The sequence below is a fragment of the Botryllus schlosseri genome, chromosome 10 (genome assembly GCF_051294905.1).
Source record: "Botryllus schlosseri isolate E-star chromosome 10, Bs_hap1, whole genome shotgun sequence".
In the NCBI taxonomy this organism is placed as follows: Eukaryota; Metazoa; Chordata; class Ascidiacea; order Stolidobranchia; family Styelidae; genus Botryllus; species Botryllus schlosseri.
This window is the reverse complement of record NC_137245.1, coordinates 4430207-4447239: the sequence shown is the minus strand read 5'-3', so window position 1 is coordinate 4447239 and position 17033 is coordinate 4430207. Positions and strand designations below refer to the sequence as shown.

The following is a 17033-nucleotide window of genomic DNA, read 5'->3' as shown; positions in this document are numbered from 1 at the left end:
TAATCAATTTTCTCTCTTTCTTTCAGTTTCTGTATCTGCCGTTCTCTTTCGTATGTACTCGGACTTGACTCGGTGGTGAATTGAAAATGACTCGACTTGACTCGAGTCAAAACTATAAAAGTGAGATTGACTTGTGACTTGGAGCTTAGCGACTTTGGTTACAACCCTGCAGAGAAAATTTCATGAAGTTTAATGCGTGTTGGAGGCATATGTAACGTCGCTCCAAGACAGTAGCTACATATTTTTGAATTACATTGATGGTAATGTCAAATATATATTGCGTGATGATCATCCTACCAAAGCGCAGAAAATTATTTCCAGGCTCAACAAATAAAAATAATGATATTCATGTAACTTTTACATTCTCAGAGTCTACGATCTTGAAACTACCTTTTTGGTAGTTTACGGATTGGAAGTTACGATATGCGAAATGCAAGTTGTAACGCGACAGGCCGACAGCGGTCGAATATCATTCGTCTTTATGATATTTAGATTTGATTTGATTTGAATATTCATTATTAATATTATCTTCCAACATATGCGCGTAGCGCAACATTGTTGTCTTCAAATAGATGTCGACCGGGGTGGGTGATTGATAAATCGCAATTTGAGATATGAACATGACAGTGAGCGATTTTCTAAGGTATGCAATCAATTTGACAAATCGAAAGGAGGATCATTGTCATGATTCTGGCAAAACTGCCAAAGTATGGAAAAAGTATGGAAGTGTGGAAAGAACATTCCATACCATACTTTAAAAATTGCATTACCGTACCATACTTGCTGTCTTCTATATTCCATACCGAAATATCGTTCCATACCATAACATACCATGACCTGCTCATCACTAGGGCAAGTTTTTGCAACTTTGCAACTTTTTTACATCTTCCGGCAACTTCCTCAATACTCAGAAGCAGGAATATCTAGACTAGATAGTCTAGTCTAGTCTAGTCTAGATATCCCTGCTCAGAAGTTATGTAGTATGACGTTTTCAACTGTTTGGAGGAATCTCATGTCGCAACTTTCTTCATTTTTTTTCATGCAACTTTTTGCAGCTTTTTCGTGAAACTTTTAGCAAGTTTTTTCGATTTTTCATGCAACTTTTTTCAAGTTTTCTCATGCAATTAAAATTTTACTGGAAATATTTGGCACTATATGTTAATAGATCGCTTGATTATTTCACTGTCGTTTAAATTTGAGGTCATTCCTCATTTGACGTACGTTCAGGCTGGACCGCCGAAAATTATATATTCACTGGGTCATTTTTTTCAGGCCATTGATGTCGCCAAGACTGAGTTTTGATACAGTGCCTGGGATACGGATAGATTCGAGTATCTCATACAACTAATAATTTCAAGGAACTTTTCCATAAAAGCAGCTTTTTAGGGCTACTTTGGTGAAAAATGAATGAAACTTTTATGAAAAATAAGTGCATCTTTCCGAGGATTTGACTGCAACGAAAACTTGCCCTACTCACCACTGTTCGTTCGTGACCCACCAGTCGGAAAGCATTGATTTGAATGCCCAGTTCATGACAATAGTAAAACCGAAATTGCTGGGCTGTCAGACCTGATAACTACGTATAATTCACTGCCACACGCGAGAGCCTGAACGCAATCAATTTCAGGTTCTCTTATACCAAGAGCAGGCTTGTATCAGTATTGTATTATTATTATTATTATTATTATTAAATGCAGAATCCATTAACAAAATCTTACATGTGATGAAATATAAATACTCTATTATGTTTTAATATAACAGACGATGAATATCCCTTCCTAGACTGTCAGGGCTTCACGCACACCTAATGGATGTCAGAACTGAGAGAGTTGCCAGGACAGGAACATATAAAGTTTCAAGAGATTAGCAGCATTTAAAATTCGCATTCAACTATATAATTGTTTGCCGTTCGTGGTTAAGATTAGGGTGCTAAGTCGGTGATGAATCATACAAGTTGAACAAGTCGCAAAATATCCGGGTTGGCAATAGATATATTCGTTGTTTCGACATAACGTAAAAGAAGCATCATTCATAACTAAAACTTGTTACTAGTAGTGGTGATAAGTAACAAAGTAATCAGCTTGCCCCACTTCAGTGGTTGTTTTTGGATTACTTCCACTGTCACATAACAATTGAAACAGAACTACCTACTCCTTCTACTTGAGAATTCAAGTACAATGTTGTTTATCGGTAAATGTCACTCGCTTATATGAGTGAAATTGTCTTGACGACGGGGCGAAATGACCCCTGTATCATGATAACTGAATATAACTTGGTCAATCGTACCTGTTACTGGAGTTTCGAGTCATTAATTGTTATTAGTCATTTTGCATTAGTGGCTAAGATGCCTCTTGCCATTCGAAAAGGTGTACACTACTAAAAGTGGGGGTCAACTCGAGAAAGTTTCCAACTACTCTACTACTTTTCAGATTGTTCCTTTCTAAGAATACTACAAGTAGTTCTGAAGAGAGCTTCTATGAGGTACAGAACTTTACCGTACACTTGAATATAATATTCATATTGAAATGAACCCAAATTGGAAAGAACATGTGTGTTGTCAGGGAGACACCGTTCACACTTATTTGGGAACCTTGCAGTCGACTTTCATGAAAATACGCCAACCCACTCTGTGCCAACCGGAGTTAGTGTGCGGTCCAAAAATAGTACATTGAGCTTAAGCGCTCTCTTTGCCTCAATTTCTCGAAATTTCATGCAGGTGATGTCATATTTTGTGATGCGATTGTTGATATACAATGTTCTTTCCAATTCTCTATTTCAATATTTGGGTTCATTTCAATATGAATATACCACTCAATTGTATACAGAGTAGTTTTACAACGTATTTCTTTCACTTCATACCACTTCAGGTTGCTAGTAACAAAGAGTTATGAAAAAAATGTAACGTTCGCTGATAATCGAAATATCACAGGCCTACTGTATGCAAAATCAAATATTCCAATAAAACTAGTAGATCACTGGAAGCGCACTCTTTATGACTAAAAATTATCCAATTAAGGAACCCAATACGTGCTGCACAATGCAAGACACAAATAACAGGCTAGTAGAGTGCAGCCAACACATATCGTTTTCGCTCTTGTCTAAGGAAAAACAGAACTTCCAGGCATGTCTATGCCAGCAAGAAATCTGTATGCGGTAAGCCGAATCTTGCCAAGACGAACGATAAATTTCAACGTGAACCTATATAAGTGTACTCATTTTGTGGGATTGGACATCAACTGCTCAGAGCTGATGACAAGATCCAAAATGCATAGGCCTACTTAATAAATAAATAATATTGAACATGAGCTCATGATGCAAGCCGCTAGAGCCGGTCTGTTTGCTACAAACGAGTAGCTTATAGCGATATGCAAGAGTATTTTTTACAGATGATTACAGTTTGAGACATTGTGATTCCATCAAGATCACAACGTTTTTCGAGCACCATATCGTACATATTATATTATAATGTAGGCTATATATTTATGGCGCGTTCAGCATCATCTTTTCAGCTACGTTCTCACACGCAAGACTGTTGGAATACACGTCACACAGCGCAAGCAGCGGCTATATCAGACGTCGAGCGCAAACAGTTGCACGCATCCCGGATTCCAGAAGACGTTCGACTTGTTAAATATAAGCGACCAGACGTATGGGACAAAGAATTCCTCCGGCGATTCCTCTTCGACATATCGGAATTTTAACTCTGGAAATTTCTTCAAATGATGACTTGGGACTTGCAGCAATGCTTCTTTGATGACCTGATGTACCTGGAAATGCACAGATTACACAAGTTTACCTCATACGAGACAACACTGATAAAAATTTATCGCCAATTAACAGACCACGAGTGATTCAACTTGATGCCGAAATACTCAGCGCTAGTTAGTAGTATGGTCTGCATTTCATTGCATAAGGTTTTACACAATGAACAAAAGGAGGGATATTCTAAATTCTAATAGATTAATCGGGTTAAATCTATGTACAAAAGCAAATATCATCATAATCTAGCTCCCAGTATTAATATCCCTATACACCAGTAAAGGTTCATTAAAACAGAGATTTAGAATCGCAAACAAAATGTGGTGCTAATATTAATGACTGAATGTGCAAATCTATGCATGCTGGTGGGATTCCCATCACAGGCATAATTTAGTATGAAATCGTTAATTTAAAAATTTGGGTTGTTAAGACAGTGTGAAACCACCTGACCAATCTGGGAAAGCATTCAGAATAAGGAAAAAGAAGATTACTCTCTCCAGAGAACAATAGGGGATTTTAAGAGGTGAGAGTGGAGCTTGGAAGGGGGGGTCCAGTGGACAGAGATTTCTACCCCCTTGTCTATGTCTAATCGTCCCCGTCTGGATGCCAGTAGTATATAGTTTGAAAGATTTTAACTATGGATAGTAGGCCTAACATTAATCATTTCAAACTAGCAACTACAGAGCAACATAACTTCACTTTTACGAGTGAAATTGTCATAATAACTGCGTGATATAGCGCCCACCATACATCATGGTGGATAGTTTCAAAGATAGATAGCATCATAGCTATATCATTAACCACAAAATGGCATCTCAAGGGCAATATAACTAATTTGGCCTCTATCATAAGTATCAAATATTATACCTACGAGTAGAATCATTAATTATTTCAAACTAGCATCTACGGGGTAAGATAGCCATGATAACTCATTTGGCCTTTATCACAAGTATGAAGTTTCAAGTATTATACCTATGAGCTACGAGTAGAATCATTAATTATTTCAAACAGGCATCTACAGGGCAAGGCAACTCACCTCCTCTATAGTAAGCGTGCTTTCATTACATTCCGCCAAGCGCTCGCTAAAGAATGCCACGACCGTGTCGATGTTCTGCAGAATATCTTGGAAACCGGGATGATTACGAAACTCGTTCAGAACTTCCTTCTGTCTCAAGAGCGCGTAGATCAGGTTGACGTTGTGCCTCATCCCGCTGCCGGTGAGGCAAGAGTTCAAAATCTCCAAAAGCATCCTCAAAACCTCGACCAGAACAGACAGCTCTGATGCGTAATCATGATGAGACTCCATCTCGAGCGTTGACGAATCCTGCGAATTACCGCTGTCCAAACCGGCACGGTGCGCTACCAGTTTCTCTGTGACTTTCTTCTGCTTTTTCACCAGCAATGTAAAGAGGCTGAATATTCTCTGGCAGGCGTAAGAATGCAGGCTACGAAAATGCGCGGACATGTTCGCGAGCGCCGCCAGACAATTGGTGTGCAGATATCTGTCCCTCATTCTAGTCATGTTATACTGTATGGTACGTACCACGACTAAAATGATTAAATCTCCGAGAGTGACATTGTTTAACAGACGGTCCTTGTACCAATCCACGGATTTGATGTGAACTTCGTGTACCGATTGATTAAAATGATCGTCCTCTGTCAATATGAGCAAGATGATCAGTGCCATGTAAATGTGATGAGAATTTTGATCGGGAGCAGAGTACAGTATCTTTAAAATGGGTACGACCAACGTGTCGATGTCGGTTTTCGACAGGATGAACGCGCGCACTTCGGGGTTTTTATGAATCAGAAAATACAGCAACAAGGTCGACGTTTCCTGATACTGAGTCACGCACAGCGCTTGAAAAAGCCTCGATAAATTCAGATGAAACGTAGGCGAAATCGATGCTTTTGCAGACGCGCTACCTTGGATATGCCGGAATCCGTGTAACGCGTCGTGGTACAAATTCCTTGTAGCCACACCTCCAGACTGATGTCCCAGCGATTCAACGTTGTAATTGACTAACGCGAGAAGCAACAATGTACTCCGATGTCCCAGAGATGGAATGATAGAGTTTTGCAAGGCTACTGTAGTCGCGTTTCCATCTTTACGTCGCGAGACCATACTCCAAATCCCAGAAGCGACCGCAGACGCGACACCCAACACGATGCTGCCTCCCTGCGAATCATTACCACTATCCGGCGGGCTTTTCTGTTCGATGTAATGCTGCAACAGCACCTTGATAAACTTGTTAGCGCGCTCCGGCGATGAGCATGTCATAGTACGATTCGTGAACACGCCGTGCAATTTAGGATTTGGCAAGAACATCTGCACAGACAGTAGAACTAAAAAAGTAGTAACGGCTTCCATTTGGAGATAATAAGTAAACTCCAAAACAGGGACCTCAATGATAATGTCTTGCAGAGCGTTGATAAATTCGTCGAGGTAATTTGTGAGTCCCGTGCTCGAAAGTACGGCCCCAGTTTCCAAATCTCTTTGACGGTCCGCTAACGAACGTGCCTCAAACTGTTCTAGCATGCTGTCCTCGGACATATTCTCCGAGAGAAACTTGCAGACATTTCGGATGATGAACAAAACGTTGTGAGCTTGCCAGATAAAAATCCGGTTTTCGCATTCCGCGGAAGATTTCAGCTCTTTAGCTCTAGCAAGAAAAACTTTCAGAAGAGAAGTGAAATTTCCAGTGTGTTGATTATTCTCGACCAAGGATTTACAATGACCGTCGGTTATCTCTTCCAGTCGTACTTGTTCGGCGCGCGATTTCGGCGCGTTGAGAGTGAACGACAAGAGCTGGTTCCAAAAAGGGTCATTTTCCGAAATCGTGGTTTTTCCAGATAGCGTCTTTAAATATTCATTGTCCGCTAAGTCAACTATGCTACTACAAGCCAACCCCATCGGGTGACGTGATTAAGGTGCGGCTGAAATAAATGCAAACAAATCACAAACCAGAAATAACCTTCGTATGAAATGCTAATGACATGCAGGTAGCTGTATACTTGAAATTCGCTTAGGAAAGGCGTAACTTCATTTGTAGTTATATCATGACAAGGGCTCACACATGTTGCACGGAATACTCTATTTAAACTAAATCCTTGATGCTCCCAAATGCGCCAATCTTGACACCAGATACTGAAAATGTTATTGAGGCTATGCAAATACATCAACAAAATTCGATGGAGGTGAAAAGATGATAGTACTGTATTATTAGTTGAATTAATCAGCAAAAACTGGACAACAACACTCACTAGAAGTAATTATTATAATTGTCACCCATGAAATGGACAAATATACAAGCTGGATACTATAAAACTATCAGATGGCTAAAAGGAGTGTATCTATATTTCATTCAAGAGGGAGTTGTAAATGGCTTCATTCATTCATATACCCAACCAAGCATAGGTATTGACTTAGCTTGCAGTGGTGTTACGTATATATCGTTTGCATTGAACCGTAAAGTTGCACAGTATAATCAAAAGACTAGGGACAACTTCACTTCAGAATAATTAAATTCACTTTTCTGATTTCCTATACATTTTTTTCATTAATACGAAAGTTCACCTGTTGCCATATACTCAAATTATTTAAAAAAACCTAACAATTACCTTGATGCCAACATGGTAACGTTATTTACGCCCTAATGATTGGCTGCCCTACAAGAGATAGTAAACTTGCCCCAACCTAGACAAAGTTGCAGAAAATGAAGTTGTGAAAGCTTTTAAATTCTCCTAGAAAACCATGACAAGGGATGGCGTTAGATCTGGAAGTAACTTGCTAAATCCATCACACAGCATTGACAGACGTTGAAATGAATTGTACCAAGCATATGTAAAATAAATTCATCCTGTTGAAAGGTTACTAAATCAGTCCAGATCACTCAATATAAATTAAAATGAGTGGTTGCTTATCCACAGATCAATATCAAGGAGCGAGATATTGCTATCCTGTCTAATACTCATAAGCAGAGTAAGACTATTTGATCAAAGAAAAATGCACAAAACATAAATTAGCTAACATGGATAACTGTACCAACAGTATCGATGAAAGAATACAATGCAAATAAGTGTCCAGTACAAGAAAGTAACAAACAAAACAATTGAAAGAACATAACGGCAATGACCCTACAATCACAGTCAATCGTTTTTAACAAATTTACGAGTTCGTCTTTGGACATCCAAGACGAGAAATAAATTCTCAGTAGGAATACTGTGTACAACTTTCATACAAACCAATGCCTACAGAAATCTGTTGAGGGTTCCTGCAGGATACCCTACTGTATTCCTGAGGCATATAGTTGGGAAAAAGCAGTACGAATGCAATATGTCGTCGAAAAACACTTGACAATTTCATCAGCAATAAACTGAGCAGGTCTGCTATGTCAATTCATGTCAAATAGAAATCAGGGCTGGGCAGAATGATTCGAGCCACTCCAAACCGAATTGAGTATTAATTGTAAAAATTTGAGTGAAATTGTGAGAGGCGACTTTTATTTGTGTATTGAAATTATACGCCTTATTCCAACCGTACCACGTTAGTGGGGAGGACTTTTCTGCGAAGGCGTGATTGAACAAAGGCATTGTCAGTTGTTACAATGGCATAGGTATGGTCGAAAAAGTATCAGAGCATCTTTAACCGGCTGGCAGTAGCAGGTTTTTCCGAAAGATTTTGCTTCGATTTTTAAAACTGTAGAACACAACCTCAATGGGATGTGAAACCAACAAGTAATATATCGTTGGTTTCAGAATGTCAACACCTATCCAACTACGCCACGAAGCTAGGTGAGAGCCGGGCAACAGAGCGTGTATATAATCAAGAAGACGAGATAACCTTGGTGCAAAAGTGTACAAGTTCTGGTTACTTCCTTATTGGGCCCAAAACGTCTGGTCATAAATAGCTTGTTTGAAAGAAGACATCTCTGTCGCAGAGAATAGTTCGAACTTATTAGCACTAGGTATATGTTGTGGACTCCATAAGAAGGTCACCATTTTTACAACAATGATATCTCATCTTCTTGATCACGTGCACGATCGGTTGACCTGCTCTCCTCTCGCTTTGTGGCGTAGTTGGTTAGGCGTTGACATTCTGAATCCGAGAATATATTATTTGTTGGTTTCACATCCCATTGAGGTCATGTTTAACAGTTTTAAAAAGTGAAGGGAAATTTTTCGGGAAAACCAGCCAGTTAATGTGGCGTAGAATTTGCATTAGTGTATTTGTGTTCGTATAAAAGGCATATACCTACGCTACATATTTCAAGTTTTTATAGCGTGCATCACTAAATTCGAAATAGAATCATTCGTGTAGTCGATTTTGCCCAGCCCGAGACAAAATTAGCCTAACTATTTCATTTTTACGAGAGCACGCTACTGACTCGCGGCCTGTTTTCCCGCGATCCAATTTTCGATGCGTATTTTCAAGTCCGCCATCGGTTCCAGCATTTCTTCCGTCAGGGTCTGCCTGTTGAACGGGTCGGTCTGCGTGTTGAGGAGGTGCCGCGTGATCACGGGCCGGTCCATGACGTTCCCGCTGGTGGGCAGGCGCACGGGGTCGCGCATCAGAGTGTCCAAGAGCGGGTCGCGAAACTCGTCGGGGATTTCGCCGATGTCGCTTTCGGCGCGCTGCTGTTTTTCGTAGCACTTCTGCACGTTCTGCGCCATGTCCGCGAACGCGGCCACGTCTATTTGTGGTTTATCGGAAGCTTTCTCCAACTTCTTCACGGCTTCTTGATAGATTTGCATGCTGTACGATCGCTCGTCTCTCGCCAGGCATTTGATGAATTGTGGACAATTCAAATTCAAGTACAAATCGATCAGTCTGCTTAGCAATTTTTTCGGGTAGAATCCGTACTTTTCCGGGTTTTTCACCCGGAGATTTTTACACTTTGGCCCGCATATCTGCGTCAAGTTATAGTTCAGCATTGCGGCCAGGCGATCCGCGATTTCCAGACGCAGAAACGGCTTCTGTACTAATTTAGTCAAATAGTAGAACATGTTTAAAGTCTCGGTGGCTAGGGTGAGGTAAGAATCGCACTGTCGCTCGTGCTGAGCAAGCTGCTGCGTCTTTTGATCGCGTACCTCCGCGGATTGCTTATTCCACTCGGCAGCGTCCTGCATCGCGTCCTGTATCTCACGAATCGTTTTTAACGAATCTAGGCTTTCGTCTAACACAAAAGTAGTGTCGTTGATCAACATGTTCACGAACCGCACAAATTCTTTCCCGCTTCTGCTCTCTTGCACGATGGCCTTTTGATACAAGGGACACAACCACAAGCTTTTGAAGATGATGGAGATGTGGTATCTTATAGAAAACTTGTCGTAGAACTCGTTACTGCTCCCGGTGGTCTCCACGTCCGTGTAGAACTTCATCAAAGCGGGCGCCAAAAATTCAACGGCGTACGGGTTGTTTTCGATTCTTTCGTAAAACGAATGCGCCTTCGGCTGTACCGACGGGTTTAACGCGAACAACACCTCCACCAGTTTAGCGACAATGTAAGGATTGTTGAAATAATGCGCCGAGCACGTGAAGACGACTAAAAAATTGACGATGTCGCCCACCATAAAATCCTCGAAGATACCAGGCGAGTATTGCACCAGGAAAAGTATAAATTGCGCGATGTCCTCCACAAAAAATTCCGGTAAGGACGAAAACGTTTCGGCGATATCCTGAGGTAGCGGTAACATGGGCTCGTCCTCGCCAACTGGTGTTACAACACGCAGCAGGAATCGCGCGACCGAAGATAAATAGACGAGGGTCTGATGGAGTAAATTGTCCTGCAAGATGCCTACGTCGTAGCACGCTTTCAGAGTGATCAAATCTTTTAGTTGCTCGGTCCAATTTTTCAGTAAGATCCGATTCCTCGCCTCCTCCCTCGTGCCTTTCCAAGAAGACTCGCTCGAAGTAAGTTCCTCGATCATGGAGTGGAATTCGCGTAAGGTACGATTGTAACGCGAGAATCCCCGGCATATTGGCATTATTGAAACGTGATGGGCGTACATGGTCATGTAGAAACATACAGTCGAAAAATTAGCGGCATTGTGCGAAGAGTCTGAGTACTTTTCCGATACGGCATTGAATTGATCCTTGGTCATTTTCAACCTTGTTTCATCAGCGAACTTTAAAACGAACCAAGGTTGCAGGTGGTAGTTCGTAGTCACCTTCTCAATGCGCACTTTCAAACATAGCTTTTGTAACACGGATAGAATATTCAGAATAAATCCATTTTGAGACACATGGCTGTCGTTAGCTCTTAGCTGGCTCTTCTTCACGTTCGCATTTACAACAGAAACGAGGTAAGAGACTGTCGCGTCTCTTGTGGTCAAGTCTACGAGACAGTTTCGTATCACGTCCGCCATTTTTTCTCTAGCTGAATCGACTTTGTTATGAATCTGAATGCTGATCATTTTCATGCTGTCATGGTTCACTTTTACCTTACCGAAGTAAGACTTCATGTCGATATCGTCTTCGGCGAAAGTGGACAGGCTAAAAAACGGCCCCAGAAATGACAGGTGTTGGATTTCCGAACCCTTTCCTTGAGAGATAGTTTGCGGGATCCAAGAGGAGTGCTTCGTCATCAGCACGCAGATTGGTCTCACTTTAGAATGTGGAGAGGCGTGGACACTAGTCAGAAATTGCAACAAATCTAACGGGGCAATATGAGAATCTTTGTAAGTCATATTTTTGGCGGCCGCGCGAATATCTAGCAAAACAGGCGTCATTACGTCGGAAAATTGTTCCTGGTTCTCCGAGAGCATGCGAATCATCGCAGAAAGGAAATTGTGCGGCACTTCGTCTTGGAGTAACAGATTCGACAGTGGGCTGTTATATCTAGCGTCCTCGTAATCGAAGCAAGTTTCATTGAGCACTAAAATTGCGCTTTTTAAACATTCCTCCCGAAATAGTTCGTGAAACGAAATAGTTACGCCATCATCAAAATTACCATTAGCCTGTTCGTTTTCTGAATTTTCAAAGCATTCGAAAACATACATCAAAGCTCTGTAAGAATTGCAATCCACAATATCGTCACTCTTCTGCGATGAAATCGTGTGCATTAATCCTTCCATTATCGCGTAGGATATCATTTCTTCCGTGTGCGTGTCGGATTTGAAGAAGTCAACACCATCGACCGCCACTCGGCATAATCTAGCCAGAGCCTTTTTTAAATTGTTCAGAAAAAAGGCTTCATCATTCGCAATCTCTTCGTCACATCCGTACGATGATATGCCGGAGTCTACTTCCATAGGAGTATCAGATATAGGAAGAGATTCGTCCAGTAATAAATCAGGGTTTTGCATTTTATCATCATCAGACGCACAAATGCGTTCTTGTGGTGCAATAGGCCCGGTGCTATCGCTAGCGACTGAATTTGCAACAGACGATCTAGCAATTTTGTATTTCGGAGAGCCGCCAGAGATAAACTCTGCTGTTGACGGTGTCTCCTTCTTGTTTGGCTGCGTTAAAGTAGAATCGCCTTCAAGACGTGCAAGTCTCCTTCTCCTCATCTCGTCCGGCGTGATGCCAGGTGCTTTGGTTTCTTCACTCATTGCATTACTGCTACATAAACGATATTTCCTAAATAAATTGGTATACTTGGGGGAAATCTGAAACCATAGCAAGAAAGGATCAGATTCGGACTAGGATGGAGCAATGTGACATAAAGAGAGAAACTGCGAAATGTTGGGAAGGCTTCAGTATGGTAATCTAGTAAAGCAATTCATTTTCATCATCATCATCCCTGATATAGTCATAGTGACAAACGAAGTCTGTATAAAGCAGAAAAGTAAGAAGAACGAAACACAATAAGTGATGAGTGCTGTCAGCCCCTATGAAATCTTGGTTCATTTTTTGAAATAAATCCTGCGTGATGGGAGCTTTTCTCGAGCTAAGGGGCCGACTCTGCAGCGTTACAAGTGAGGTTACTGATTTCAAATGACTATGCTCTGTCGGTAACAAGATGCTTATGGTTAGCAACTGGCAAGGTGCAAGTACTTCACCAACAGATACTTTTTAGGCCAAAACATTATATACCACATACTAACTGCAATATAGCATTTCTGGTGCCTGAGAACATCAACTTTTTTTCTTCATTTTTTCATTTTACTTCTCATTATTTTTTAAAATAACACCAACGACCTGTGACCGCGTGCAACTGGCGACCAAGTCGCCTCGATCCTGCGTGCCGTTGACAACGATTCCATACCCTGTGACGAACCGAAAACAAGCAGTATTATTTACGAAAAGCAATACGGTATATTCCTTTCAATGATTTAAGGTGGCTAGACTTCGTTTGATTTTTCATTTACTCAATCCTTGATCCTACGTTTCGTGCAATAGTTCAGTTAAGTTCGGTTTATTAGCAATCTTCACCAGCTCAATACATCACAAAAATTCTGATACATTGAAAAGATAGGAACCTGTCGAAACAAATTGGACTCCAATTATTGGAGTAGATCTTTGAAATCTGACACCCACCTTGGCATAAGCGATGTAAAGAGGAGGCATGCACACTGAATAAAAAGTAAAAGAAATATAGAAAAGCAAGCGACAAGAATGATGTGGCATGTTTCGGAAAGCGAGATCAATAGGCCAGGTAATTTTGATGACGGATTAGTTGCGCCGCCTGTATGGAATTGGTGTCCTGTGCTCACACGATTCTTCATTTTTTACCAAAATACTTTACTAACTGCCCTGATTGGAATCTCCGTCCTTTTTTGAGATAAATTCTGCGTGATAGAAGCTTTTTTTGCGTGACAGGGTCAACTTAGCGGCGTGACAAGCAAGGTTACTGATTTCAAATGACTGTGTTAAGCCAGTGAGTGAGAGGAGATCAGATGCTAATGGTTGGCAACTGGCAAGGTGCAAGTACTTTACCAACAGACAGTAATCAACAGATCCTGGTAGAGGATTAGGTCAAAACGTTATATACCACATACTAACTGGAATATAGCATTTGGGGTGGCTGAGAACATTGACTTTTTTTCAATTTTTTTTTTATAAAATCAACGACCCGTGACGTCGTGATTGCGTGCAACTGGCGACCAAGTCGGCGTGATCCTGCGTGCCTTGGACACCGATTCCATACTGGCGTAACTGCTATACCAGTACCAGGTGCCACGGACACGGTTTCCATACTGACGCTTCAATTGAGCGATATGACATCATCTGGTCCAATAACACTGACGATAGTCAATAGATTATACAGCAACGACATGAGCATGAGAAGTATTTCATAAGTTGAGTTACCGGTACCGTATTCCCGAGTATAGTGAGTACAGTAGGCCTATACTCCACAGCAATCACTATGCTATGACTGTTCGTATGTATCTACATATGCATATGCTACACAATAAACACTATGATGCACAACCCGTCACTCAGAAAAAGTCGGGTGAACGGGTAAGTTTGTTCAATGCTCAGTCGCTAACCAATATCATGTGTAAAGTCCTTATGAAACGCAACGTTGCATTGCAAGCAGGGTAAAAAACCAAGCCGGACACCAGAGATGAGCATGGATTAGGATTAGGTTTTGAAAAAACAGGATTTGTGAAATTTTGTCGGATTTGGATTAGACATTTTTTTCAGAACGGATTAGGATTTGGATTGGATTTACCGATTTTCTGGGAGATTGAAATGTCGTGTGGCGAATGGCGATAAACTTTATTCAGATCAGTTATTAATGTACTTATGGTTACTAGGTTATCTTGAATCAAGTGAATCGTTGGTTGTGAAAGAAAATTTTCGAATCCCTCCATTGCATAAATTAGTTTTTTTTTCTGAATTTCCAGTTGGAATCGGATTAGGATTGGACATGGACTTGAATAAGAAAAAGTTATGAATTAGGATTTGGATTTGAAGGTTCGGATTTGGATTGGATTAGGACATAGAAATTTTAAATCCGCTCATCTCTGCCGGACACGGACCTCACAATTGACTGCTGTAATCGTGGCACGAAGTACACCTAAGCGGAAATAAAAAAGGAGAAACCATAACCATAATCATAATCGGAGACACAGATTCTGGATGTACAGAACTTAGTATCGAATCAAATTGTGTATCCTCCACTACACTAATTCCCTTTTAATATTTATATTAACTCGGAATATTTTCAGCTCACACTTCTCAGAACAGTCGTCAGCATGGACCGAATACTTGATTTCTATGAAATTTCCTAATCGAAAAATTAAATACATTTTACACAGAAACCAATGCCCGTAAACATCGCGTAAACGACTGCTGTCATCTGGGCCGAATACTTATCACTTGTATGAAATTTCCTACGCGGAGAAAAGTTATGACCTACCACTACCATTTTTATCGAATTACCTCCACTGAGCTATATAAACACTGGAGTGCGCTACTCGCGATATTTGCGTGATCAATTGGCCGCCATCTTTGGGTTAAGTTGATAGTTGCACTGTAAGCTGGTGGTCAAGGCAGAAGTGGTTGGGTGATGTGACTGTTTTGATTACTCTTTGGCCTGGAGGTATCGATTTCGATGGTTTGGACAATATAAGGTTATATATGTGTCACAGTATGTATTCATTTGAAAATATCTTCCTGATATAGATTGCTTACCTCGTTGTATCCAGGTAAATAAACGTATGCTTCTGCTCAAAAATTCCTGGCTTTGAGTGCTGTTTTCACAATTACTGGGTTAAGGCAATTGTCATGGCATTGATAATTCGATTTGGATATGATACCGTTAATCCTAAGGGAGCTTGGTGATGTTGTCTTCTTTATCCCTTCAGTTTCAGGTAGGCCTACTGTGTATGGCAATTTGATTTGGATATGACGCCATTCGTCCTGAGGGAGCTTGCTGATGTTGTCTTTTTACTCATTATAGCTTCAGTTTCATGTACTGCGTTCTCGAATTGTTGATACAACCGCACACTGTCATTAACTATTCTTACAAATCTTGAAAACCAACAAACAGGCACATTTAGTGTAGACAAATAACCAAGCTATCAAATGATTGCAATGGATAATGCCAGTTTTGTTGTTATGTTCCAGGTACTGTATCTATAGGTAGTAAAAGCACCTACGCCTATGACCACCAGCTTCAAGTTATTAACGGAGACTGCCTCAGAATTACCCTGGCCTCGATTCGAAATCTTCTCACAACAATGGTGCTGATGTCAATGCTAATGCTGCCAGCTACGTGGTGACTGTAAATACCACTGACGGAGAAAAATTCAGCATCATGTGACATGGAAAGGCACAGCTACAATCTGTTATACCATCTAATTTTTATTCTTACTTATTCATTGTGTCAAAGTAGGCGGAATAAATCCTAGAAAGTGAAAATATGTGAGTTATATGTAGCAATATGGGTTAGCGATTTCTGCAGAGGTGATCAAATGAGAGCAATAATATATTTATATCATTGAATGAGAGATACAAGATGAATGCACGAGTCCTTATTTCTATCTGGGTACAATTGCCTAGCGGTCACTGAAATTGACGCCATGTCGGTTACAGCAATCTGCGCTCTAAGAGTTAATTAACGTTACTGATTTGATCAGATAGCAAGGTAACTCAACGACAACCTGGCTTTAGATATACCATTTCTGGGATCACACGCGCTGTACTGTGTCTACCAAAATGCTGAACTTCGTTTTCAGAAACACCAGCTTCAGTTATGAGAAACGAAGGTTTTGAATGATTTTTCTATTAAAATACCAACATGAAAAAATAAAAACAGAAATAAATTAATTAATCGTTATTGACTTTACGTCGCCCTGGACGTAATTGAGGGTGATCTGAAAGTAAAATGAGGGATAAGTTAGGGCTTAATATCTGCGGACAAGGCATATTAAACGTACCGATTCAGACTGCAGCTCAAGTGTAATTGATTTTTTCTTCTTCCGAAGATAGGGCACGGTCACCGTGACCCCCGTCCTAAAGCGGCGGCGGCGGCGACGTCGACGTGTGCGTCGGGGACGGGGGTTAGGGGGATCAACACTGTTCAAGAGGTATGAACTAAAATTCGAGAAATTTTTGACTAAACACATTGATCGACACACCTTGGAGCTGCGTCGACCTCCCTCCCTTCTTTGGTTTCTTTTGGTAGGGGAGGGAGGTCCCAGATGATCGGAGTCCTGAACAATATAGATGATTGTTTGTATAATGAAAATGACATTGGCGCCATATTCATTGGGTTACCTTTTGACCGTTACCTCTTTTAGAGGTGGTTCTTGATCGACCGTTACGTCTTTCGGAGGTCGTTGTTCTTGATCGACCGTTACGTCTTCTTCCGCAGCCA

General features: G+C 40.9%; 2 protein-coding genes across 2 annotated transcripts; both read right to left on the bottom strand.

The window, feature by feature from the left end:
• Positions 1–1628: 1628 nt before the first annotated feature.
• On the bottom strand, positions 1629–6674 carry LOC145447912 (dymeclin-like). The gene is made up of 2 exons (XM_080326184.1): positions 4796–6674; positions 1629–3767 (listed from the first exon to the last, which is right to left on the bottom strand). The coding sequence occupies exons 1-2, from the start codon at positions 6671–6673 to the stop codon at positions 3570–3572; spliced, it is 2076 nt and encodes a 691-aa protein (XP_080182310.1). The 5' UTR covers position 6674; the 3' UTR covers positions 1629–3569.
• Positions 6675–6696: 22 nt separating this feature from the next.
• LOC145447911 (ubiquitin conjugation factor E4 B-like) lies at positions 6697–14674 on the bottom strand. Its single transcript, XM_080326183.1, has one exon. It carries the CDS (start codon positions 12313–12315, stop codon positions 9139–9141), a length of 3177 nt encoding a protein of 1058 aa, XP_080182309.1. The 5' UTR covers positions 12316–14674; the 3' UTR covers positions 6697–9138.
• Positions 14675–17033: the final 2359 nt, after the last annotated feature.